The 26475-nt window shown below is 37.1% G+C and overlaps 4 protein-coding genes across 5 annotated transcripts; 3 read left to right on the top strand and 1 right to left on the bottom strand.

Moving 5' to 3' along the window:
• Window positions 1-776: 776 nt before the first annotated feature.
• fga (fibrinogen alpha chain) lies at window positions 777-4025 on the top strand. 2 transcript variants are annotated; one of them, XM_079896918.1, is made up of 7 exons: window positions 834-940; window positions 1088-1198; window positions 1315-1498; window positions 1623-1768; window positions 1929-2262; window positions 2308-2862; window positions 3166-4025. In XM_079896918.1, the coding sequence occupies exons 1-7, from the start codon at window positions 887-889 to the stop codon at window positions 3861-3863; spliced, it is 2082 nt and encodes a 693-aa protein (XP_079753044.1). In that variant the 5' UTR covers window positions 834-886; the 3' UTR covers window positions 3864-4025. The 2 variants fall into 2 exon arrangements, with proteins under 2 accessions (XP_079753043.1, XP_079753044.1); XM_079896917.1 differs by having other exon boundaries at window positions 777-940; window positions 1929-2862.
• Window positions 4026-4731: 706 nt separating this feature from the next.
• On the top strand, window positions 4732-7116 carry LOC307173675 (fibrinogen alpha chain). The gene is made up of 4 exons (XM_079896980.1): window positions 4732-4838; window positions 5180-5363; window positions 5891-6036; window positions 6383-7116. The coding sequence occupies exons 2-4, from the start codon at window positions 5207-5209 to the stop codon at window positions 6677-6679; spliced, it is 600 nt and encodes a 199-aa protein (XP_079753106.1). The 5' UTR covers window positions 4732-4838; window positions 5180-5206; the 3' UTR covers window positions 6680-7116.
• A 791-nt stretch (window positions 7117-7907) lies between these two features.
• Window positions 7908-12255, bottom strand: fgb (fibrinogen beta chain). The gene is made up of 8 exons (XM_079896951.1): window positions 12111-12255; window positions 11997-12011; window positions 11499-11702; window positions 11016-11199; window positions 10205-10546; window positions 9245-9367; window positions 8543-8828; window positions 7908-8435 (listed from the first exon to the last, which is right to left on the bottom strand). The coding sequence occupies exons 1-8, from the start codon at window positions 12183-12185 to the stop codon at window positions 8204-8206; spliced, it is 1461 nt and encodes a 486-aa protein (XP_079753077.1). The 5' UTR covers window positions 12186-12255; the 3' UTR covers window positions 7908-8203.
• A 1414-nt stretch (window positions 12256-13669) lies between these two features.
• Window positions 13670-26156, top strand: rnf175 (ring finger protein 175). Its single transcript, XM_079897004.1, has 9 exons — window positions 13670-13798; window positions 16947-16984; window positions 17375-17516; window positions 20548-20702; window positions 21476-21583; window positions 23522-23642; window positions 24371-24504; window positions 24734-24835; window positions 25229-26156. The coding sequence occupies exons 1-9, from the start codon at window positions 13778-13780 to the stop codon at window positions 25347-25349; spliced, it is 942 nt and encodes a 313-aa protein (XP_079753130.1). The 5' UTR covers window positions 13670-13777; the 3' UTR covers window positions 25350-26156.
• Window positions 26157-26475: the final 319 nt, after the last annotated feature.

Here is a 26475-nt window from a genome sequence, read left to right on the forward strand (position 1 = left end):
TCCTGTTGAATCAGTCAGTAAGCAATGATTTATCCACAACCCTAAAATTATGTAAAATATAGCTAAAATGTTATACAACTTTCTGCCATATACACTTCCGTTAAGGTTTGGGGTCAGTATATTTTTGAAAAAGTCTCTTATGCTCACCAAGGCTGCATTTATTTAATAAAATAAAATAAAATAAAATAAAATAAAATAACAACTGTAATACTGTGAAATATAAATTTAAAATAACTGTTTTCTATTTTAATATATCTTAACATGCAATTTATTCCTTAATTTTCAGCATCATTACTCCAGTCTTGAGTGTCACATGATCCTTCAGAAATCAGTCTAATATTCGGATTCGCTGGCCAAAAAAAAAAACTGAAACTGCAATACTTTTTTTCAGCACTCTTTGATAAATATAAAGTTCAAAAGAACAGCATTTATTTGAAATAGAATTAAATAAATCTGACCTCTTAAGTCCCCAAATATATATATTTTAAATAATATAACAATAAATTCTACAATAAATATATATTCCATTAATATGTTCCTAGGCCCTCGAGGAATGTATGAGTATGTCATACTGCAGTGTCAGTTCTTGTACAAGTACAAATGTTATCTTTCCCGTAAACCAGTACAAAATTGTGCAATTTGCATCTCTCTCTCTCTCTCTCTCTCTCTCTCTCTCTCTCTCTCTCTCTCTCTCTCTCTCTCTCTCTCTCTCTCTCTCTCTCTCTCTCTCTGTTTCTGGGAGGGCAAGTTTGTCCACACACTGTTCTCTGTTCCAGATTGCGGGGGTGACGATGGTCAATAATGAGTCAACCTGTTGATCAATCAGAAGAGTTTATATGGGACGTGTGAGCAGTGAGAGTCTGTATTCTGCACAGAGAGGCCAGAGATGAAGCTCACACATTCGCTCTTCTGCCTGTTCGTGGTCGTGTCCTCTGCCCTGGTAAGTTACTTTACTTTCATGCACTGCGTTTATTTGAACCTATTTGGATTCTTAAACACATACCACTAATAATTTATTTTATTTATGCACTGATCACAATGTATTTGCACACTTAAAGTAGTTTTCCCTCTCTGACTCTTTTTCCAGTCACAGGACACAGTCGTGAACCCTAGAGGTGCTCGTCCTATTGAACACGGTTTCAAGGCACAAGATACCTGTCAGACAAAAGAATGGTCTATGTGTACAGATGATGACTGGGTATGTATTATTATTTATTTATTATTTAAGTCATAGCGATTGAAGGTATAATCAAGCACAGAAAAGTGCAATAAGGCCCAACAACAAGTTAGCTAAAGACCATTTCATTTCTTCAGGGAAGCAAATGTCCATCCGGCTGCCGAGTTCAAGGCCTCATGGACAAAGCAGACCACGATATCCTCAAGAAGATTGAGAGGATTCGTAGTCTCCTGGACGAGGGCCGGAAACTTTATCGCTCCGCTGATCAAGTGTCCAAAAACACTTACACTTACCTAAGAGAGCGACTGACCACTACCTCCGGTAAGGATTCGCATTGATTCAATCTTTGATTTTTGGACATTTTTCATAATTAATGCCAAGGATAAAGTTAATTTTTGGAAGCTCACACAAGACAATTCAAATAATGTTTTTTACTTTCACTCAGGTGGTGATAACAGGTACCAATCATTGGCTGAGCAGCTGAGACAGAGAATTACTGACATCAAGATTAAAATCGACCGTCAACTCCGGTTACTGGACGCTCTGAAGTCGCAGGTCAAAGATCAAGTTATTGTTATTCAGCGACTTGAGGTGAGCAAAATATTTCACCAAAATCTATCTATCTATCTATCTATCTATCTATCTATCTATCTATCTATCTATCTATCTATCTATCTATCTGTCTCTACACTGATTTCTTGATATAACTTACTATTAAAGCACATTCTCCCAATATGATCTCTTGGCGCAGGTCGACATTGACATCAAGCTACGCGCATGCAAGGGCTCTTGCGCCAGCTACAGTGAGTTCACGGTGGACAGGGAGAGCTACGTGACTCTGGAAAAGCAAATGGACAATCTGGATGCTATCCGCGTACAGAGTGTGGAGACTGTCAGTTCCCTGGGAATCATGAAGAGCAGGCCATTGAAGGACGTGGTGTTACCCTCCATATACAAAAGCGGAACGGGTACAGCCGAGCAGAAGCAGCTCCTCTTCGGGGATGTGGGTCAGATGCAGCTTACTCTGGAGGCGGAGGGTTCCACTGCCGAATCTGCCGCAACTGTTAGCAAGTTCCCCACATCAGGTATGGGCTCAAGTTCCTCAACTGTTAGCAAGTTCCCCACATCAGGTATGGGCTCAACTTCCTCCTCTACATCGCATACCTCCTCTTCCACCTCCACCGTCAAGCAGTGCACCAAGTCAGTGCGCAAAGTGATAACACACACCAAAGACGGCCCCGTGGAGAAGACTGAGGTTACGTCTAGCGGGCCCGGGTGTGAAGATTTAGAAAGACTAGGAATTTCTGATTCAGAATATATGATGCCAGCCAGAGATGAGAAAGATCTGAGCCGTGGCACCACAAGAGTAACCATGACTGGTGGGGATGAAAAGTCCATCACTTCTCTCACTCACGGCACCAGTGATCTAGGTGACTTCGGTGGCGACTTCTTCAAGGGGCTTGGCACTAATACCCAAAGGTTATCCTCATCTTCTTCCTCATCTACAAAAACAGTCGTGTCAGATGGAAGCAAAAGTTTCTCAAAGACCACCCTCTCTAGCGACCCATTTTTTGGGGATGACCTTGGGGCGTTTATGCGTGGTGATGTTGAAGAGGATCTGCCCGACATCCACGCACGAAGTGTGAAATCGCAGGACGAGCGCAAGGCTGGCTATGTTGGTCGAGGTACACTTGAGTGAAACTCTTAACTCAAGCAGCATACACAAGTGAACCATTAGCAAATGTAATTCTCTTGATAATACTGACAATGTTAGCAAGAGTTTGTTTAGATCTTCTTGGAAGCATGTGGTGTATTGTACTAAACTATTATCCAAGTAATTACAAAAAACATGTCACATTTAATTGCACTCAGATGCTCATCCAGAAACAATCTTGCAGAACTATGTAAATTCCATTAGTTTCGAAATTAATGAAACAAATTTGCAATGCAGCTTTGCTCTAATCAGCAGGTGTGTAATCTTCTTTCAGATTGCGTTGAAATCCTGCAGAAGCATGTTAACGGCGGTCAGAGCGGGCTGTTCAAAATAAAGATGGCTGGGTCAGAGGAGGTAGTAGAGGTTTACTGTGACCAGGACACTGGGATGGGGGGCTGGGCTCTGGTTCAGCAGAGAGAGGATGGGTCGGTTAACTTCAATCGCACTTGGAAGGAGTATCGAAATGGTTTTGGGCAGGTAAACCAACAGGGTCAGGGCGAGGTCTGGATCGGCAACATATTTCTACACCTTCTCACTCAGAAAGAGAGTCTTCTGAGAGTTGAGCTGCAGGACTGGCAGGGGAACGAGGCATATGCCGAGTACAGTTTTAGAGTTGGCTCGGAGGCAGAGGGGTTCCCATTGACCGTGTCCGATTACACGGGGGACGCAGGGGATGCGTTAGTGAGCGGACAGCCTAACCTCGGATCCTTCCTTTCACATGCTGGCATGAAGTTTAGCACCTTTGATAGGGACAACGATAAGTGGGAGGAGAACTGTGCGGAGATGTATGGTGGAGGGTGGTGGTACAATAACTGCCGGTCAGCCAATCTCAATGGGATTTACTATAAAGGAGGCCAGTACGACCCCGACACCAAAGTCCCTTATGAGATTGAGAATGGTGTCGTGTGGCTGCTTTTCAAACCAGCTGATTACTCTCTCAAAGTAGTGAGAATGAAGATCAGACCTGTCTGAAAAGTGAAAAAGAGGGGATTTGGGGGGAGAGGACAGCCATTGCTTTGAATGATCAGTGTCAATAACCTACTTGTCATAATGTAAATCTGTAATGTTGCCATGTATTTTTTTTTCACACAACCATCATACCTCATGTTTCCAATAAAAATGTGTTCACTTTAAGTTTTGGACTGTGTGTGTGTGTGTTTTATTTTATTTCAAAATATCTGCTTTTAGAATATTTTTCTGGAAATAGACACCTTACAAGTCATAACCACAAAACAGACAATCTGCTTACATAATCTTGGTTTCTTTAATAAATTCAATAAATAAAGCTTATTTTAGTATGTCTCAGCAAAACATTTTCAAAAAGCAGACCTTTGTCACTGGGGCAGTACCCTCAAAAGGACATCTTTGTACCTTATTTACCTCTAAAAGTTTCACAGTAGTGCCTTAAGAGTACATATTACTAGGTTAAGGTACTATATGCACCTTTTAGAGGTAGATAAGATACAAAGTTGTTGTACTCCTAAAGGTAAAATTTTTGCACATTTTCTTCTGGCAGTGTATCCTAAAGATCATATTATCATCTTGACCACAGTTAATAATTAAAACTCATTTAATATATTCAGTATTTAATATAAGAGTCATCTGTGCCCTACTGGTTTAGATACTTTTTTTATTTGAATTTTATTTATCTTAGACTTTATAAGGTGGTTTCACATCAAGATTGTAGAACAAACAATGAGCTTACAACATTACCACTATATATCACAATCAAATGATATTCCCCTATTAATGTGAACAAAATGTTCAAAATTAGCCACCATCACCCATCTATGAACAAACTTTAAAGTGTAATGCAAGTGTGTTTGGTTTGTTGCAGTGTGTACGGCCTTGAAATCCAGTCGCAAACAACATAATCACTCTGGTTTCAGCAAATTTGGACAGTGTCCAGCATGGTCAACATACCCTTTGTGCTCTGATGAGGAGAGGGTGAGTGATTTTGGAGAATCACATTTCAAAAAAAAAAAAAAAAAAAGTTCTTCTATGGCATCACTGTGAAAACCCTGTTATGGAACCTTTATTTTTAAGAGTGCAGATCACTTATCTTCAAAGTGTTTTTAGTAGATTAATCAATAAGTAAATAGTAATAAATCATAAATTAAATAATCAGATATTATATTGCACATCAAAAACCACTATGAAATAATAAAAGTGCATTCATTAACTGAGAAAAGATTAAGAGAAATTCTAGATTAAGAGAAATTGTTATTCCACAATTGTTGGAATTAGTCAGTACTGGAATTTTTTTGTGATTTTTTTTTCTTTTGCAGGAGGATAAATGTCCATCTGGATGTCAAATGGAGGGTCTTATTAATGTGGCAGATGAAGACATTCGTAAACGACTGAGAAATATTTGTGGAAGGATTCAACAAAATCAGGACATCACCTCATCAGTAATGCAAATGAGTGTCCAGCTTTATGGGTCACAAAGAAAAGCTATCATCCAAACATATAGTATGTTAAATATTATGGTTCTTTTCATATGCTTTTATATCTAATTCTCAAATCAAGTGTTTTGCAAAAAAAAAAAAAAAAAATGGAAAGATACTTAAAGCACCATTTGGAGTTGCTTAGATTGCAACACAAGAAGAAATCCTCAAGAGAACCTCCAGACACCCTTTTGAAGTTGCCTCAGATAATTAATTTCTGTTCTCACACAGTTTTAATATATATTTCAAGTGCCTCAAATTGTTCCCTTCTAAAGAGGTCACTGGATGAATCATTGACTGGAACTAATAGCTTCCATCTATGTTCCTCAGAGAATTATACTTTTTGAATTATAGGGTTCGTATTGGTTGTCCAGAGGATTCTGCCAATGTGCCGAACAGAACAGTTATGTAAAATATTCATTTCAGATTTCTGAGTAATTACTCAGAAAGCCTCTTCGACAAAACATAACAAAAATAGAAAAACCTGTTGTATTATCATTTTTAGTAATTTACAAAAAGCTGAGGAGGTCTGATGGTTTTCTCTATGTGCAGTGCAGGAGCTCAGATATGCTGAGTTTGCTGAAGAACTTCAAAGAAACCTAACATTCCTGCACAAGAGGTCTATAGAACTTGCAGAAGACTTAAAGAAGCATCATCGAATGATCTGGGATCAGATAAATGAAATCCGTCGAACTGAGGTGGGTATTTACCAAAGTCTTTTATTTTAGCTGTTCTCAACCTTTGTAAGCCATGGTGCAGTCAAAGTCATACTATCTCTAACATTCAAATAACATAGTATGAATAAATATCTCAGAGGTAAATATATTGCAGCCTACTTAGAAGTTTGTTAAAGCCTCTTCAACCCTACTTTGTTTGTTTGTTTTTGTTTTTTGACTGGAAGGTCAGTTGAGTAAATTCAGGTTCACATAATCAATATATTTGATCAAATGTTCTGCAAAAACGTTTGAGTCAGGGATTTCACTATTTGCTTGAAGGTTGAAATGTAACTTTTGACTTGTTTTTGTGTACTTCTTTGGAGTGAAGGTGGACATTGACATCAAAATCCGTGCGTGCAAAGGATCATGCAAGCAAACCTTTGACCATGCCGTTGATAACGAAGCCTTCAAAGCTATGGAGATCAAAATGGCGCAGTTCAGCATGATCTCGAAGAGGCGGAAATCATTCGCCAAAGTCAAAAAACTAAAACTTCAGTCTGCTGATCGGCCCGCTGTGTCCCCCACTTACCGTAAAATTCCCATTGTTCGCACTGAGCTTCTCACAAAGTTTGAAGACATTGAGCAGCATCAAGTGGTTTTAGATGAACTCCTTGAAGATTTTTAATCATATTTTATGTTTAGATTAGTAATATGAGGGATTGTTTTTATCTAACACGGTGTATGGTTTGGTAATGTATACGAGCAGTATAGGCTATACTGACAAATACTTATTTCTTGTGTTAAATATTTGCTGCATATTTATTTAAAGATCACATGTCTCATTTATTTAGCCAATATCACCTTAACAGTTTCTTGTTTTTTTATTTTATTATATATCTAACTTATGTCCAATATTCCAGGTGTTAGAAAACAAATATTCTGTTCTTAACAGCAGAAGAAAAAATACTAAAACAGCTGTGCCTTAGTTGCAACTAAGAAGCAAATGTGAATGAGATACTGTATGCCATTTCACAAATTTACCTAATTAAAATCTCACAACTGTGTAACGTTTTAATGAGTATCATGATTTCTGTGCCAATAAAACAACATTTTTCATAAGGCATATGTGTGTGCAGGTGTTTGGCCACTTTTTCAGCTTTTTTTCTTTTCTTTTCTTAGTTAAGTATGACATTAAACAATGTTTATTAATGTTTCAACCAAACAATTTTGCCCCTAAAAAAGTATACTTGTTTATCAAGGACACAACAAAATGGGTAATAAGCATGCTGGGGATGTAACTTGAGACATGTGAAGTCATTTCCAACTAAGATGTGATTATGTCAAATAAAGTATGACATTTTTATTTAATTGTGTATGTTTAGGATATATACACTCTCAGAAAAAAAAGTTATTGGAGCGGCACCTATTCAAAAGGTACGCGTTTCTACCTTATTTACCCCTAAAAGTGCATATTAGTACCTTAAATGTATATCAGTACCTTTTAAAAGGATACTTTATTGTTTTGTTTTTTTGTTTATTATTATTTTAAAAATGTCCACATTGTCATTTCTATCACAGAATAGAAACACAAAAAAATTCTCCCATGATGCATGTATATACACTTTTGGCCCTGACTCTAACCCTAACCCTAACCCTCAACCCTATTACACAAATTATTAGTAGACGAATTAAATAAACCTGTGAGAGTGTGAAAAGGGTTTTAAAACAAATTATTTTCGAAAAATCCACAATTTCAAAAGTACTCATAATGTGCCAAAGAAACAACTGTATGCGAAATGTTCAGTAATTTTGAATTTATTGCTATTGCAGCTTCATACATCTCAAACCAAACTGATACTACTGTTTCTCTCTAAAATAATAATAATAATAATAAAAAAAACATAAATACTGAAGACACTTTGCTTAATTCATTTTAAAGGTCAGCTTTAATGAGAATTAGGATTGTGTATCCATCTTGTTTTACAGTGTTTTGCATATATATTCCTTTTTAAACACTTCCAGTAACACAGTTCCGAATGTTTCAAGTTCAGTAAAACTCTTTTATGCAAATACAAATAATAGCTCTAGTAAAAATTTAGGTTCAGGTTTTATTATACTCCTATTTCTCAAAAAAACCTTAAAGAAATGAGTGGCATTGAACGGGAATGTACACAAGAGTGGACACATAGTATCTCATTTCAATTCACTTTTATCTTGCTTTGAAGTAAGGTCTGATCTTCATGCTGATAGATTTGAGCGAATACCACGAGCCCTTCCAGTTCATCCACACAATGCCATCATCTGTCCCATGCTTGGCCATGTATTTTGTATAAGCTCCCCCCCTGTAGTATCGCCCATTAGGATTACAAGCGTGGCATCGGTTGTACCACCATCCACCTCCATCTTCCTTTGAACACTGCTTAGAAGGATCTCCAGGTATCCTGTTTATGATTGACACAATTGGAGAGAGAAAGAACATTAGATACTGAAGGTTTTCCATGCAGTTTTCAGTCTGGCCATCATTAGGACAAGCTATTTGTATACGAACCATTTGTCGTTATCTCTGTCATAGGTGCTGAACATCATGCCATTATGGATGGTCATGGTACGGTTTTCTCCAATCAGTTCTGTTGCGCCATCTAAAAATGTGTTTCCAGCTGTTCCTGAGTAACGGCCAACTGCTAGGATGTAGTTGGTGGCTTCGCCCTGAACAGTGAACTGCTCGTACTGAGCGTAGACCTTTGAACTGGACCAATCTTCCATTTCAACCAGAAGCTCGGTGGGACCCATCTTAGTAAGCTGACTAATACGCTCGTTACCCAACCAGTATTCACCTAAAACAGTCCACAACAAGTTAGTTAGAGAATGAGATGATATGGTGAATAAGTGAATGTAACACTGATATTGAGAAGCTTGCTGGAAAGACCAGTGTTTAGAACTGCTATTCTGGTACAGGCTGGTATACTGGTGATTATATGCTGTTCACCAAGTTTTTTTCTTTCTTTTTTGGCAATACTGGTTGAACATGTAAGCTTGCTGGTTTAGCTATAAGAAGCCTGGTAGGGGAAACCAGCACAACATCTTGGTCTTTTCTGCAGGGTCGAACCACACAATATGCAATGCTAGTCTGAAGTAAGTTCTTGGCTAGATTCTTCTTGTTCATCAGTAAAACTACACATTCTAAAACCCGATTCCCACATTTCTAAGTTTATATCATGGTTTTGCATATCATTTGTTAGCCATAGATTACCAGGAGTCTGGCAGTGGCCTTTGCCCACATCAAATGCAATGTTTCCAAAGCCTCTTCTGTAGTCGTCCCAGCGCCTGCCAAAATCAACACTGCCGTCCATTCGGTTCTGGATGACCACCCAACCTTTGGAACAATAGAGAAGTTTATGATGATGGTTGCATCATTAGAAAAACATGCCTCTACCTACATTTTTGCACAACTCCAAAAATTTACGGTTTCCAGCTGAAATTACCATTAGTGGCACTATGACACCAAAACACACAAAATTATGATTACAGGAGCAGATTATCGATTAAGAAATATATATTTTAGTGCAGTTCCTTGACACTATGTTATGACCTCAAAATATTTTACTATGCATGATTTGTAAAAGTACATTTTGTCATTTGCATCACATAACCAGCTCCATTTGCTTGGCTTTTCTAGCATAGTAAACTTGCTCAGTAGCGCACCTGATACAGCAATATACTTGCTCGGGAATCCCGTGAAACATCAATCGCACTAAAAGAGCTAAAAACTGGTAGAATCAAGCTAGAATGGCATGGCTGCTTTGCAAATGTGTTATTATCTCACGTTTGCTTTTGGTACCATTACCGGTTAGGATTATGGTGGTGTTTATAGGTGCAACATTATTTTCAAATGCATTAGCGCATTAACCTTTTAGCACCACATTTAATGTCCGAACTGCCTAAATACAACAGGCAACATAAAACGTTGCCAGATTCACATTTATTTGTTTCAGATAAAACTGAACTCACTTTAGTGCCACTCACAGGACATTTCACATTGAAAGTATTGCGAAACTTTCAAGCAACGTAATATCATTTTGCAGAAATGTCGCCACGGCCACGTTTTCCCAATGAATCTGGGTTGGGTGTTTCTCGTGACTTTCCTCAATAGGCCACATGATTTTGAGATCCTGAGTTACATTAGGGGTTTGTTTAAATGAAGTCGACATACCTCCTTTTTGACTCGTCTGATCGCAGAAGACCTTGTAGGGTGTACTGAGTGGATCAGGCCGTATGAGGTACATCTGAGAGTCCTCTCCTCCTTTGCGGATAATTTCCTCACACTCCTTGCCGGAAACCACAGGAATCGGGCAGCTGACTTTACAAGGCACTTGGCACTTGGCTCTCTGATTAGTGATGGCTTTCTCCAAACGCTGAATCTTCTCACGGACCTTCTCCAGCACAGCCTGTAGGGTTTTGATATTCTGGGGGAAGGTGACGTCCACAGCATCCTTAATATAAGCATGCTGTGTCTCTAGACTGTCTGTGTACTGACCAACCAGCCTACCATTGCCTATGAGAGAACACACAGAAGGGGATGTTTAATAATTGAGAATGTCTTATAAAAACGATAATGAGTTGATATTTTTATATATTTGGCAGATCCCTTAATTCTTATTGACTTACACAATGTATATTTTTGATCAAAATGTGTGCTCCCTGGGAATCAAGCCCAGGGAATAAAACAGCTGAGTTATAGGAAAGCTTATCAAAAATCACAATAGACTTGCAGAGGTTCTCAACTCTGGCCCTCAAGATCCACCTTCCAGAGTTTAGCTCCAACCTTGATCAAACTCATCTGTCTTGAACTATCTTGTAATCCCGAAGACCCTGATTAGCTCGTTCAGGTGTGTTGGTTTAGGGTTGGAGCAAAACTCTGCAGGAAAGGGGACCTCGAGGACCAGAGTTGAAAAACCCTGGGCTAATACTGTACTTCCAGATCAAAAGATTCTAAGCTCTCTGAAGGAAGTATAGTTAGTTACCCTCGGCGACTCTTTGTCTTTGCGCTACTTCTGCAGTCATATCCATGACGTAGCCATAGATAGAGTTGGTGGACTGGGTCAACTCATCCACAGATCTTTTCAGCTGATCTACAGTTGGCCTTACGTTACGTTCTTGCTTTTGGATGGTTTTCTTCAGCTCACAACCTGTGGGACACAACACTCCCTGAAGAGAGAGAGTGAAAAAAAAAAAAAAAAAACGCATTTAATTGTGGTTTGTGTGGTATAAGTATTTACTTAAATTAGGGCCGTAACCACCATTAACAGTTATATTCAGATTAATGGATTAATGGTTGAACAAATGAGTTTTCAATGGGAGATTTTATGTTATTAAGATTAGTCCTCTAGGCCTCACTTACAATTTTGTCATCTTATCCTAAAATATCAGAAATTAGTGCCTGAATGGGTTATGTCACCCATCTAAATAAATACTGCACAAAAATCAAAGCATATTGGCACTCTGACCATTTTCTCAGACATGTGGGTACATCCACCCGATTCTGGGTACTCTTCCTTCTCCTGCGTAGCTTTCCCCACCGGCGCTGCAGTTGGTCGTCCACGATAACGGCTTGCCCCACTGACGGGGGGTGGGGCTGCTGGGCCTAAGGAGTACGTCTCACGACCTCTACTGACAGGACGATGACCCCTGGGATCTACGGCTTCTTTAGGCTAAATTCAGAACAATACATCTTAAAATGTCTCTGCATTTTTTTAATGTAATTTTTTGCACATTCCATGTGATTTGAGGTCATATGTACTCCAAAATATAATCTGTATACACACTTATACACCATATTTGACAAGTTGTTTTTTAATGTAATACAATCTTAATCAACCATAACTGACAAATACTTCTATCCAAAGTCACTGTGTGTGGGTATTAATTTATTTTCTGTATTATTTATGCAGTATATGATTTGAATTGACTATTTATTAATTTTTAGAATTTTAAAAAGGACTTACCTCTTTTTTTCCTTCCTGAAACAAAACGGCATATAAAAACAAGACAATAATTACTACATTATCAAAATTTAATTTCACCATTCTATTAAATATCAGAATGTTAGTCATATTTACCGCTCCATAATCATCATATTCGTCTTGTGCGAGAGTTCCAACAACGCACAGGAAAAGTAATAAGAGAAGCTTCATTTTGGTAGAGCTCACACTTCAGTTCCAGCAACAGTGTGAGGTTCTCAGCTGTAGATAATTCAGTGCTGCTCTCCCAGAATTTATACCATACGCCCCCCTGCACTGGAACAGGAGGGGCTGCAGTGCTGGTTAATCTTTAATTCTCGATGTGCCGCTTTTGGTAATTAGTTCAGGGACGGCATCATTTTGGGGAAATGAAGAAATTATGTGAACAAAGCAATAATAAATAATCATGAAGCAATCAAGTAATACATATATGCAAATATTATTTCACTATAACAAACTAAACAGTTGGTATGTTATGTGGCTTATACTATTGAATGTAAAAAGTTATTTACAATGGCAGACATATTTTGGAATATAGAAGGCTCACTTTGGCCACATTTTAATTTAACTGCCCCCGGTTACTAGTTGCTACCAGAACATGTATGATAAACAAAATGTGTACATGTTTATTACATGTGAATTGTTCAAACTGCAAAAATAAAACGAAACATTTTTAGTAAAATGTCTAATACTCAATAGTATGATGGACCTGTGATTCACAGTAAAGAATCTCCAATTGAGACACGCTCAATCAGTTGAACTATATGTTTCTGTATGTTCTGTTAAATCTGCATTACTCAGCAAGTAAACTATTGCTGTTTGTTTGGCCAGTGTGATTTGTTGTGCCATTATCTTCTTCAACCACCCACATCTCCAACTTTGACTCATAGCTAACAGACATGACAAACAGACACTTTGTACTCAGCGTGTAGTTATTATTTTTTAACACTTTAAGGCTCTCTCAATCACTCATATCAGTGTAAAAGTACTGATAGCTTTTATTAAGCAATTACGTGTAAATGAAAATTAATTATCAAATCTTACTGAATTACAAATTATACATTTTGGCTGTATTAGATAGCTAGCTAAAAACTTTTACTAAATTATATATAAAAACAAAACAAATGTAGCCTATAGCCTACTATATATTCCACAATTTCAGAAGCAAGCTATTTTATATTTTAGAAAATATAAATGAGTCTACTTTAAACGAACTGATTAACATTTCTAGTGAATATAGCCAATCCCGTAGATGTGTGCGTGAGTGTTGCTCCTGCGCAGATCTGTGCCAGCAAGCCGTCATGAACACATTACGGGAAGTCCGTCGGTTCTTTTGAACGGTTCACTTCAAAGATCCGGTTAAAAACTATTCAAAAATTATAAAGCATACAGAATTACATCTCGTGCTCCTAAATTCCCGCTGTAAAATATCAAAACGTTTCAATAAAATAAAATAAAACGTAATAATATCCAAACCATAACAAACAAAACAACAGGCCTTATACAATTAATTTGTGCAACCTATCTGAAATCATTTTTGCACTTTTTAATAGGACCTGCTTCGTCAAAAACATAGACTGTATAAAACATGGTCAAAAGAGACGGTTCAGGACAGGTTCAAACAAATGAGTCGGCCCATGAAAAGATTCATTGAAGAGATTCGACTCACCGGAACGATTCGTTTAGAATGGAACACGAGCATGATGATGTCTGCCGGTAGAAACGGAGCCATTAATAGATGACTGGAATCTAGAGCGATATTAATAATGGCTGACCTGCAACCCCAGGTACTGGATTCAGTATTTCATATATAGATGGTCCTCAGACAACTAAAACCGCCGATGTTTCGCCTTAATATTTTGGTATATAGGCTTACTGTCGTGTACACTGTCAGCGACGCGGCGGTTAGCTAGTAACGTTAACTTACCCTGCTATTGTAACGAACGAATCTGTTTAACGTTACATCTGATCAACACGCTCGCGTGCAGTGTAGATGATCCGTTGATTATAATGGGAAGGTTTTGTTTAGTTTGTTCAGCAAACTTGCGAGTAAAATGCCTTTAAAAACGTGGCAGGAACATCCGTTTGTGGATTATATTGCAAACATATGGTTATGATATTCACGGTGATACTTACTGTAATGAGAAATCCATTGCCTATCACTGCCTGTTTTATTAAAAGTGAAACACTGGGTAGTGAGAAGGATAAATCACAACCTGCAAGTGGACATGTCTGGTTTGTGAGTAAATGCAAGCCAGTTTGACCCTTTTTTGTACACTGAGAGCTATGTTATGAAGACTTTGAGGTTTGAAAGGCACTGTTGTATGATCAGTAGTTTGTATAAATGTCCAGCTAACTACAAAAGCTCTCTTCTAGTCAGCTGACTCCTCATTGAGATGTGTGGACAAGCATGGCCATGTTTATCTCACACTCAATGACATACAGAATAAGATGCCAGCATCAGATTATATGCACTCTAGATGGGTAGTTATAGGTTCAAATGTGAAGGTATAAAGGAATCAGAACAATTGTACCAGTTTTCTTTTTGTGATTCACTGAAATTGGCACTTTTAAATGTAGCTAGTCTTTCAATTATTATTACATCTCTTGAACAGGGGCGGACTTAATGATTTGGGGGCCCTAAGCAAATTCCAGGTATGGGTCCCCACTCCCCAACACACCAGCAATGTCCTCTTTTACATTTGTAACCCTTATTTTGCTGTCTCTCTTTCAATCATAGTTTGTAGTTTAAAGGGATACTCCACTTTTTTTTGGAAATAGGCTCATTTTACAACTCCCCCAGAGTTAAACAGTTGAGTTTTACCGTTTTCGAATCCATTCAGCCGATCTCCGGGTCTGGCGGTACCACTTTTAGCATAGCTTAGCATAGATCATTGAATCGGACATGACCATTAGCATCTCTCTCAAAAAAATGACCAAAGAGTTTAGATATTTTTCCTATACCTATTTTCAGGCGCTGCGTCATATCATTACGCCTGCTGCACCCATGGTACGATATCGAAAATATCGATAATAAAATATCTAAACTCTTTGGTCATTTTTTTGAGAGAGATGCTAATGGTCATGTCCGATTCAATGATCTATGTTAAGCTATGACTGTTTAACTCTGAGGGAGTTGTAAAATGAGCCTATTTCCAAAACAAGTGGAGTATCCCTTTAAGTAACACTTTACAATAAGGTTCATTAGTTAACATTAGTTAATGTATTAACTAACATGAGCTAACAATGAGCAAAACATTTGTTACAGTATTTATTAATCTAAAGTTGTCAATGTTAGTTAATAAAAATACAGCTGTTCATGGTTTGTTCATGTTAGTTCACAGTGCATTAACTAATGTTAACAAATACAACTTTTGATTTTAATAACGTATTAGTAAATATTGAAATGAATATTAACTAAGATTAATAAATGCTGAAGAAGTATTGTTCATGTTAACTAAGGTTGTTAACTAATGAACCTTATTGTAAAGTGTTACCGTAGTTTATTTTCCCCTTCACAACTTATCATCGACCTGATGTGGTTCTAAAGCCGTATTACCTTTTTTTCCCTATCACAAAATAAGAAATTTAAAAAAAGAAAGAAATCATGCTTGCACTTGGCCGTGATTTGTGAACTAAATAAAGATTTAAACGTCATAAATAATCCCATGCAACTCGTGCCGTATTCCAAGTGTTCTGAAGGCACATGGAAGGGTTTGCTGAGAAACAAACCGAAAATGTAATTATTAAACGAAAAATTTTAGTCGTTGCACTCCTGTGTACATTCATGCGAGTGTATACAGTTTCGTCCGTTAAAAGCACACAAACAAATAATTTTGAGAGATCAAGATGAAACACTACATGAAACACAAGGCGTATCTGTAAACACTTCTTCTCTGAGGTGAGTAGTCAGACAGTGTTGTGTCAAATTCTGTGACCCACAGACTCATGTGACAGTAGGATTAGGATTGGGATTAGGATTAGCACCTACTACAGTTACATAATTCGGCGAGTCATAGAATCTCCATAACACAAACACACTAGAGCTTCGTCAAATATGTTGTGCCAATATCTGATGGGGACCCCCTGATTCTCCGGGGCTCCAAGCTTCTGCTTAAGTCCGCCCCTGCTCTCGAATACTTGATTCTGATTGGCCTTTTGCTGCATTCTGCTGTTAAATGTTTTTGTTTATAGAGTGCACCAGTGTCCACCCACTTTTGTCGTGACCTTGGTCTGGAAGTATTTTTAAGGGACTTTAAGAAAGTCTTAGTTTAAGGGTTATCACCCATGAACCAAACCAACCAGCTATAAAGTGAATCACATTGTAACAAACTTCATCAGACAAAAAGACAAGAATGTGTAATTAACAGCTTCATGGGAGTTGGGTGGGCGCTACTGTAAATTGTTCTTTTGGCATTTGCTTGTTGTGATTCTCTGATTGGTGGAGATTTCCTCTGCAGAATCATGGGTAATGTAGTTTTTTCACCAGAAATTCTGCTGTTAAACATAATTATATAAAAAATAAGTTATAATGGAGGTTGATGCCTTCAACAAAAGCATTTACTATTGATTAACGACCTTGTAGCTCACACAGTAGTTCTGTCTTTAACTATTTAAAAGTAGCCTAATTGTTAAAAATCAATTCCCCCATGGAGAAAATGAATGGGATTTCTGCTTCCGGAACCCGACTGTTGCACTCTGTTATGTGATTCTCTAGAAAACTTCTGAGTTCTGACTGGTCAATAGCGTTTAATAGTAACCGAAATCAACACATGAGGCAAAATAAATCCAGACCAGGGGTACTAACTTGAAGGGTTATACAAACTACACACATAGTAATTGTAAGAGAGTAGAAGATGCATTTCAGTGTTGTTTTTGTGAAGCATAGCAGTTACCTTATTTTTGTATTTTCTAAATCCAGTTCTTTCTTCACAGGACGATCTTTTGAAAATGTCTAACAGAGAATCGTGGAAGTAAGTAGTCATGAGCAATCTTTTTTATGTGGTTGTTGCTTAGAATAATCATGGACATAAGTGAAAGTTGTTGTAAAAGGATGTTCAACTTTTCTAAACTGTCACAACCTGTCCTTTTTAGTGCCTTATGATTGTCACCATCTGTGCAGAAATAGTTCCTGGAGCATGTGTGTCATTGTTATAAGTGAACACTGGCAATGTCGTGCAAGTGGCCTCAGTAGGTCTGGCCTCGTGTATGATCCTGCAAAAATGAACCTCTTTCACAACCTAGTTTCCTGTATCATTAGCTTCTAGTTTTGAAATCAGTGAATCTATGTCTTTGGTTCCATGGCATAAAGATTCTCAGATTATTTCTGACTTGTCTGTACTCTCATGTGTGTGTAACTCCAGGATGCAGCACGAGAGGTTGCATGTGAAGCATCGAGGTCATGAGGCCATGCATGCCGAGATGGTTCTGATTCTCATCGCCACGCTAGTGGTTGCTCAGATAGTCCTGGTTCAGTGGAAACAAAGACACGGCAGATCCTACAACGTGAGTACCTACGTTTACATGGACTGCTTTTGTTTCAATCTGAACTAATTTATTCCCATTGATGTAGTGTTGTTATGAATGCTAAATACAGGGGTGCAAACGCATGTATGGTCAAAAAAGAGAGAGGTAATCGAAGCCCTCGTCCCGCGGCAAATATCCAGATACTACATTGCCACCATCCCCAACCCACCCCTATAGACACATAGAGTCAAATGAAATTTAGAAAAACTATCTTCCACTTCTTCTTCTTGCTTTACTGCTACTTCCTGAAAACTTCCTCTTTTTGTAAAGAATTAACAATTCTAGGATGATTTGGGGTAATTGTGTAGGGTAGGCCTAGTGCATCTGCATAGAAACTAATAAACAAAATACAAATATAAATACAATAAAACACAAATACACGAGAAATAAAGCAATGCTTTATGTTTTTCAGGTAAATTAACTGTATTAAGTATTAATACAGTTTATCTTTTGACAAAACGTGATTTTTCTCTTTCTCTTTTGTTGTTTGATTAACTTTGGTGACACAAACAGCTGCAGGTATATTGGGTGCTGTCCCTTTAAGACGAATGCACGTATCTAATACCGGTAATGACACGCATCCGTTTTATTTTGACTGCGTTTACGGGGAAACTCGTTGAGACGGACACTGGCTTATTTAAGACAACGTCGGCAGTATTGACGGCAAAATAGGCTACTGAATATTTCGTTCTGTAGGCCTATTGACAGGGGCAATATTTGAAAATCGATAATTAGGCCTATTTTTTAAATTATAATTATATATGCATTTGTCAAAACCGAGAGACTTTCAAGCATCAAAATGTAATTTATTAATATGTATTTGCGCCTTCTATTTTGTCTGAAAACTTCCAACACTCTTGCGCGTCGCGTGAAAAATAGGCGTCGGTTTCGGTTCTATTTTTAGCACGCGGTTTCGGCGCGGCTCGAGAAGTGTGTGTGTCACGCAGGCATTGTGCTCTAACACAAGCTCTAACCAGTAAACATGAGAGCCGACATTAAAATGGACACTCCACGCCACGCAGAGAGAAATGTGATGCAGTGGCAGATCCAGAGTGAGACAGAAACACTAGTGGTTCACGCTTGCGCACATACTGCTGGTTTGGCGCGCAGTGTTCTGATTCGCTTATTTCCTATTTACTTGTTGGTGGACGCAATCCAGAATTACTGTTGGTTAAATTATAATCAGACCCTCTCAAACCACCCCCCCCCCCTCCTCCTTAAAAAAAACTATTCGGATCTGCACGATTCACACAAGTCACCCAAACTGACGTGAAAAAAGCGGGAGGCGCCGAAAAGCGCGCTGTTTGCACCCCTGTAAATAAAGCTATCAGGTTGATGTGTGTTTATATGTTACAAGCCTCAAATTGGAATAGATTTTTTGACATGCACAAATATAGAGGGTTTCCCGCTGTGTCCACCTACTATTCTTCTAGATTGCGTCTTTTCTTTGTTTTAAAGAGCTGACTTAATATTGACCTGTTTTGGGTCCTAATTAGGAGATGACGAGCACATGAACCATTGTGTTGTGCCATTTATTTTTTTATCAAGCTGTAAAAACTCCCCTTCTCGCTAGGGGTGTGCGATGTATATCATAATTGTTGTTTTAATGATGTGCGATTTGACATTTTTGAGTATAGCCTATCCCTCACACACCCAGAGAGTGCATGCATACTCTACGTGATGTAGTCTTGTAGATTAGACTAGTGCGTGTGCGCATTTAGAGTGCACGCTTTCACTGCGTGATTTAGTCTTAGTAATAAATACATTTAGTAATAAATATCACAAGAGTGCAGTTTTTCTCCAAATATCAGCGTGATAACAAATGTCAGATTGATTTTATACAAGTTTAATAAACAAGAAGTTAACATTAAGTGATTTACATTTTAGACACTATATTGCCTGTTTTTGCTCTATTTCGCCAACGAAAATAGTTCTAAACAAAGCCACACATGGCGGTGTTTCCTTACTGAGTGAATCAGCTTTTTGAACGAATCAGTTGACTAGGATAGATTAGGATAGTCAAATGCTTCTTTCCGTGAATGAATCAGCCGAATGAATCAGCTCATTAACAGTGACTTGCTGCCAAAACCTACTAGCAGTTTCAATTTCACATTTAAAGTATCTTTTCTTGTTTTAAATAATTTTAAATATCAATATTCAACATTGCAAAAATGAAATTTGTTGATACTGATTTAATTTGATTGGTAACAGCCCTATTGTGTCTTATTTTTATAACTGAATTTGATTAAATGTATGAAATTGACACAAAACATGATGCATGCATATAATTAGGTTTAAAAAATGGCTTTATAAAGGTAAAAATGGCCATATTAGGTAAAAATCTATTGAAACATATTGGAAAAAATAATTTCTGTCACTGCTGTGAACTGACCACCACGCAGAGTATGAAGAATATCAAAAACTTTAGGAGTCGGCTGTCCACGACAGTCCTAAACCTGCCAAAGTACCAACACAATAAACACACTCCGCAAAATATCGTCTAATAATCGTTATCGAGAAAATCCCAGAAAATATTGAGATATAATTTTTTGTCAATATCGCACACCCCTACTTCCCACGCCCAAAACAAGGTGTCTGTGGATGAGAGTCCGAAAACAAGGACTGGTGGGACGTTGTCCTGCTCCCCTTCACAGATGACGAGTTGAAGGAAAATTTTAGAGTGACACGACATTCATTCAACAGCTTGTTTCACACATCATTACGCCATTTCTAAGACATTGCGTATGCGTAGTACTTTCCCCTCATCAGTTTTCAATCCGATCAAGTGTTTATAGGTCCTCTTGATGGGATTAGAAAAGGTTTAAAGCACAATCTGAATGGGATTTCAATCGGATTTGGCCAATTCATTCCGATTGATGTGATTACATGCGACTTTTTATTTATTTTCCGACTGTGCTAGTAGTCCGATTAAAATCAGATTTTTAGGGTCCATGTGCACAAATAAAGCTCTGTAATAAGGTAGTTAATGAATATTGTGTTTGTCTTGTAGATGGTCACACTATTGCAGATGTGGGTGGTTCCTCTGTACTTCACCATTAAGCTTTATTGGTGGCGTTTCCTGTCCACATGGGGCATGTTCTCCGTCATCACCAGCTATGTCATATTCAGAGCCACACGCAAGCCTCTCTCCTGCAGAACACCACGGTAATGCTTTCAGTTTTTTAAGAAAAAATGGCATTTGTCATCATTTACTTGCCTGTATGTTGTTCCAGACTGTTCTTTTTATCTTCTGTTAGTCACAAAAAGAAAAGTTTTGAGGAATATTCACACTGTTCTTTTCTATACAATGAAAGCATATTGTACTCAAAGATTTAAGTGAAAAAGGACTTGTCTTTGGGTTACAAAATTTCTTATTTGAGTTCCATAGCATATAGAAAGTTTTTTTTTTGTCATTTTTGTCATTTCATAGTCATTTTTGGATGATTGTTTCTTTTAAATAAGCTAAAAGAGCAGCAGGATGACTTAGTATTTGAAGTATTTATATTAATATATCATTCATTTAAATTTCAGTACTAAAAGAATGCATAAAATAAAAATAAACTGAATTATTTTCCCTCAACTATTATTTTAAATGAAGAAAATACAGTTCTGGAATACAGAACGTAACTTCTGGAATCACAAAATGAATCAGTTCATTAATTTAATATATAAAATTAATTAACAATGTTAATTAAATATATCAATCAACAGTTTGTCATAATTACAGCACATATATCATGTGTATGCAGCTTCGGTTACTGTATTGTGTTGGAAAACGGAGGGCCTTCAGATTCAGAAGCACTGCTTTACATATAATTGTCTCATATAAAAAAAGCAGAAGCTATGAGTGTAATTCACGACGTGTAATGTTCCTTGTAGAATGTGTTGCCTGTGCATTGTTATATAGAATATGAACTAAAAGCCATTTACTTCTGCAGGATGGTGTATAAGTGGTTCCTCCTCATTTACAAGCTGAGCTACGCTGTGGGTGTTATAGGATATCTTGCCATCATGTTTACCATGTTTGGATTCAACGTTTTTTTCAGGTGCGTAACATTGAAAACATTGACATATTTAATCAGAAATGAAACAGTGCCTTCATTCAGATCCTAAAATCCCAAACACAGGGCACAGGGATCCCAAGGAGATGAAATTGTCTGTCTGAGTAGTGAGTCAGTAGTTAGTTCGCCCCCTGTTCATTGTTTCCATGGCAATGTTGACACAATGGCGTTCTAATTAGAAGGAATTACTCCCTTAAGCCCTATTCGGATGGCACTAAGTTTCCAGGGGGACGTTATAAAAATTTGTGTTTCACAGACATACTTAGCGATTTTTAATCCCACCCGAATCTGCCAAGGCTGAGTTTATCCTCACATAACCTATTGTAAAAATTGCAGGGCAAATTACCTACTGTTTTCAGCAAACTCAATAGTCCTCTGGGAAATATAATCCGGTCTGAATGTCTGTGATTGCCAGTATTGTATGATCTTAATGCTTCTCCTCATGTTTTTTTTACCTATCTGAGCTACCGTTTGCACACCAGTCTTCGGCATGCTTTCATTTCATTGAAATATGGATGGTATCCTAAGAAAAAATAAAATTCTAAAATTAAAAAATTATATATCAGTGTCAGGTAAGAGTAAGGTACTTGTCTTGATTTCTCTGCTCACTTATGTGAGTTTATTATGAACAGCCACCTCTATAAACTCGTCAAGTTTACTTAACCCTCTGGTGCTGCTCACGTGGTGGTCATAAATGCCAGAATTGTTTTTTTATTATTTCAATGAAATGAATGTACTGTATTTTAGCTCGATAATGTGTTTTATTTAATATTTTGTATTTTTAGGGGATTTTATAGTACTAAATTATATTTAAGGAATAGTTGTGATCCATTTATTACCGGTTAATTACTTTTTGAACATAGACCTGAAAATTACATTCCAACTTAAACTGTCGTGAATCTTGAATGCTTTGAAGCACAGACTTAAGTTTGGTCTAAATATTATAAAGACAGAGTATTGCTGAAGTGAAAAAGTTTAAAAAGTGAAACTATAAAAAAGCTTTATTATTATGAAAAATGCACACAAATGCAATTTTAAAAAATTATATTAAATATAAATATATATTTCCAAAATGTGTTTTACTCTAAAATGGTGAGAAAATCAAAGCCATAAATCTAAACAAGTTGTGTTCCAAAATTGAGGTTGATACCTCAAAAAACTAGTAAGATTTTGTTTGGGTGCAGTACCAAACATTTACACTAGATGAAATTCGCTTCCCATTTGTTTCCAATTCGGCGAACAGTTCAAGTGTGACTATTTTTTTCAGGGCCATTTAACCTTTTTGAATCATGTCCATGATTTAAAAAAAAAAATTTGTTCACATAGCAAGTGCCGAAACCTTTACCAAATTTTGTACTATTCCAATGAAGTAAAAAATTATAGATATATATTTTAAAAAAAAACAAAGATTTTTGGTCAAAAATGACTTAACAGCACCAGAGGGTTAAATAGGTTTTTTTTATAATGAATAAAAATGATATCAATAAATAATAAATTTAAAAGACTTAGATGTCATATGTGATGCATGAAAGAACAGCAGATGAGCTTCTGTAACGCCCACATCTAGAAATCTCTGTAATAAACACGGAGATGTTTGTCCCATCCGAATCGATACATGAAATCACAGACGTCGAATGATAAGAACTGTAATTCAAATGTAGTTCTGAAAACTAGTCCCGTCCGAAAAAGGTATTGAAATTGTGAGTTTAAAAAGAAATGGATGCATACAGTACTTCTGTGGTGACAAATGTTTCAGAGGATGTGCATGCTAGGCTGATTGCCATTCTAAGAATATTTATAATATAGACAATTGATTGTACAAGTTATGGTTGAAATATGTTTTTAAATCTTTAAGGGCTGCACAAGTATTTTAATTAAAGTTGAAATTGGGATATGACCAAGTAAATTTTTTTTTTTTTTCAGGATTAAAGCAGAGGACTCGATGGATGTAGGTGTGATCATGCTTTTCTATGGTCTGTACTATGGGGTAATGGGACGTGACTTTGCTGAAATCTGCTCAGACTACATGGCATCCACTATAGGGGTAAATACAGTTTCTATACGTCAATGTCCAGACATTCTCATATTAATGTAACTCTTTGGCCGTGTGTCCACCAAAGCGTTTTTGTCCGTATTTTTTTCAATGGGATAGGCGCTTATTTAAATACGGTAGCAGCGTGACAAGGCGCTGAGCATCTATTTCGCGCCGAGTGCTTGCTGTTTTTTTTTTCCGGATGCTGAGAGTGGAAGAATGTTCAACTTTGGGTAAAACAGAGGCTCATCACTGTCACTTTTTACCCAGCCGTCCAATTACAGTGGAGGAGGGGCGGGACAAATCCCACACAGACCAACCGCCACGTCCTGCTTGTACAAGGACAACAGATGACAACAGCCAGCACAACAATGGAACAAAATCATTTAAAACAAGTACTTTGCATTGTATCAACATTTTTTAAATTCAGATAGAAACTATCTGTGAAATCAGAGATTAGTAATAGTAACACTTCCACGCATATTCCGTATCATATCAACCAAAGCGTCTCAACTGAAAAAGTGTAAGGCGTTTTCAGAAGAGCGCCTGGCGTTTTCAGCTGGCTAAAAACGCTTTGGTGGACACACGGCTTTAAACCCTTCAATTTATTCTCAGATATCCTGCAGTATTATTTACGAACATTTCAATTTTAAAAAAATGTATTCATATCTTAGTAAAGGTTTTTGTTAATTTTCCCAGTAACTTTTTCACCTGGTTTCTTTTCTGTCTGCCTTCTTCAGTACTATAACATAGGTGGTATGCCATCCCGAAACCTTAGTGATGACATTTGTGCCGTGTGTGGTCAGAAGATTTTTGTGGACATAGATGAGGAAGGCATCATTGAGGACACCTACCAGCTCTCCTGCAACCACATGTATCCTTCATTTCTCCTAAACCTTGCCTGTGATGTTTTTCTTAACAGGAAACAAGAAGTTTTGTTGTTATGTGGAAAAACTTTTGTTTTTATTTAATTTATTGATATTTATTGATGTTTCAAGAACTTGATTTGTTTTCCTATTTATTGTATGAGGAAACATGAAGTAAAGTTTCTGCAAACCTTTCTTTGTTTAGTCAAATTATCCTTAACTACCTATGGTCAACAGATTTCATGAATTCTGTATTCGTGGCTGGTGCATCGTGGGGAAAAAGCAGACGTGTCCATACTGCAATGAGAAGGTGGACCTCAAAAAGATGATGAATAACCCGTATCCTTGAATTTTGTCAAATATGGCCATTGGTCAATTTACATGCATGACATTCAATTAAATAATGACCAAATTCCTAGAACGATGGAAGTTTGTTTCCACCACTGAATTGAAAATGAAATAGTTAATTGTGACTTTATCCTGCAATTCTGACTCTTTTTTCCTCAGAATTGCAATATAAAAACTCGCAATTGCAAGAAAACTACATTATCTGGGATAATACTTTGTACTATATGCATTTTTTATATTCTTAATGTTAAAATAAACATGTAAAAAAATTGGGTAACTTTATTTTACAGTGTAAAGTGTACTGAAGATGAATTAAACCAAAATACACACTAAAAGTTTTTAAATGTGTAATAACCATATTTACGCCTTAAATCTCCACATCAGCTGGGAGAGAACACATGTTTTATATGGACAACTTCTGGATTGGTTGAGGTACCTGGTCGCCTGGCAACCCATCATAATTGGAATCGTGCACGGAATAAACTTTTCACTTGGACTTGAATAAACCCCTACAGTATTCGATTCTGTTTAAAACTGAGCATGTGTTGACCTTTTTGAATATTTATTTGTAAATTTTACACTTTATAATATAAATCAGATGGCTGCTTATTTTGCTTTTTAAAATCATTAGACATATGGAAACAGACTTGTTCAGATACACACTACTCTTTCAGAAGTGACCTACGCCGATACATCAATCAAAGACGTACAGAAGCCCCTCTAAAGCTGCTGTTTATCACTCGAAACTATCAATCGAAACCGTGCCTCATTTTGTCTGTCTGTTTGTTTAATCGTTTAGCATTGTAATGGTGTGGATATTAAGTGGTTATGGTTTTGTTGCGGTAAGCGTGAAGACTAGAGGGGTGATTGCCAAAGCTGCACTCAGTATTTTTTATTTTATGTTGAGCTGGCCAACTTGTCAAACCCCATGAGGCGACCTGTTCTGTGTAAAATTAAACCATTTTTATGTGGCTACTGATATGACTCGAGTCTGTCGTGATTGTGCTAAGTAGAAAGAATTTGAGTTTGAAAAAATTAGGGTATGAATTATTCTCAAATCTTTATGCTCAAATCCATATTTGACTTTCCACAAAAATATTACCTCTTTCTCCGCCAATGTTCTTTATGTTGCCAGCGCCAGAGTTTTTGATCATTTTCACAAAACTTTCATGGCCCCCAGAATATTTTATGTATAAATATCTGAACATGCAATATATCAAAAGAAAGAACAGAACCTCTGCTTTAAAAAAAAAAAAAAAAAAAATTATCAACACTTGAATGTGGGGAGGTCTCATTAAAAATAAAACATTTTAAACAAAAAGCTGAGAAAATCACATTTCTGTCAAAGACTATGGTCGGATGGGATTCAGAATGATGATCAAAACAGAGTAGATCTCTCTTTTTATCAACACTCCCAAAGCTTCACAGTCCTATGTCAGTGCCATTGTTTTGTCTCAAGTAATTACCAGTAATATATATATTTTTATTAAGGCACATTTATAAAAGTCTAATTGAACTAAGGCCTAATCCTGGCTTAATCTAGGCCTTGTCTGTGAAACCGGGCCAGAATATTGACTATTTAAGTGACAATATAAAATGAAAGAGAGAACATCTTTCAAATTTAAAGTAAC

The sequence above is a fragment of the Squalius cephalus genome (genome assembly GCF_949319135.1).
Source record: "Squalius cephalus genome assembly, chromosome: 2".
NCBI lineage: Eukaryota > Metazoa > Chordata > Actinopteri > Cypriniformes > Leuciscidae > Squalius > Squalius cephalus.

Excerpts from the sequence above, each read along its gene's own strand:
- fgb (XM_079896951.1), bottom strand. The coding sequence starts at position 12,185 with ATGAAGCTTCTCTTATTACTTTTCCTGTGCGTTGTTGGAACTCTCGCA. Across the intron at positions 9,368-10,204 it reads TCAGACGAGTCAAAAAGGAG|GTTGGGTGGTCATCCAGAAC; the intron begins GTATGTCGACTT and ends ATTGTTCCAAAG. Across the intron at positions 8,436-8,542 it reads GACAGAGATAACGACAAATG|GATACCTGGAGATCCTTCTA; the intron begins GTTCGTATACAA and ends AATCATAAACAG.
- LOC307173675 (XM_079896980.1), top strand. The coding sequence starts at position 5,207 with ATGGAGGGTCTTATTAATGTGGCAGATGAAGACATTCGTAAACGACTG. Across the intron at positions 5,364-5,890 it reads AGCTATCATCCAAACATATA|TGCAGGAGCTCAGATATGCT; the intron begins GTATGTTAAATA and ends CTCTATGTGCAG. Across the intron at positions 6,037-6,382 it reads ATGAAATCCGTCGAACTGAG|GTGGACATTGACATCAAAAT; the intron begins GTGGGTATTTAC and ends TTTGGAGTGAAG.
- fga (XM_079896917.1), top strand. The coding sequence starts at position 887 with ATGAAGCTCACACATTCGCTCTTCTGCCTGTTCGTGGTCGTGTCCTCT. Across the intron at positions 1,769-1,928 it reads TTGTTATTCAGCGACTTGAG|GTCGACATTGACATCAAGCT; the intron begins GTGAGCAAAATA and ends CTCTTGGCGCAG. Across the intron at positions 2,863-3,165 it reads GGCTGGCTATGTTGGTCGAG|ATTGCGTTGAAATCCTGCAG; the intron begins GTACACTTGAGT and ends ATCTTCTTTCAG.
- rnf175 (XM_079897004.1), top strand. The coding sequence starts at position 13,778 with ATGGCTGACCTGCAACCCCAG. Across the intron at positions 23,643-24,370 it reads ACATGGCATCCACTATAGGG|TACTATAACATAGGTGGTAT; the intron begins GTAAATACAGTT and ends TGCCTTCTTCAG. Across the intron at positions 24,505-24,733 it reads CAGCTCTCCTGCAACCACAT|ATTTCATGAATTCTGTATTC; the intron begins GTATCCTTCATT and ends TATGGTCAACAG.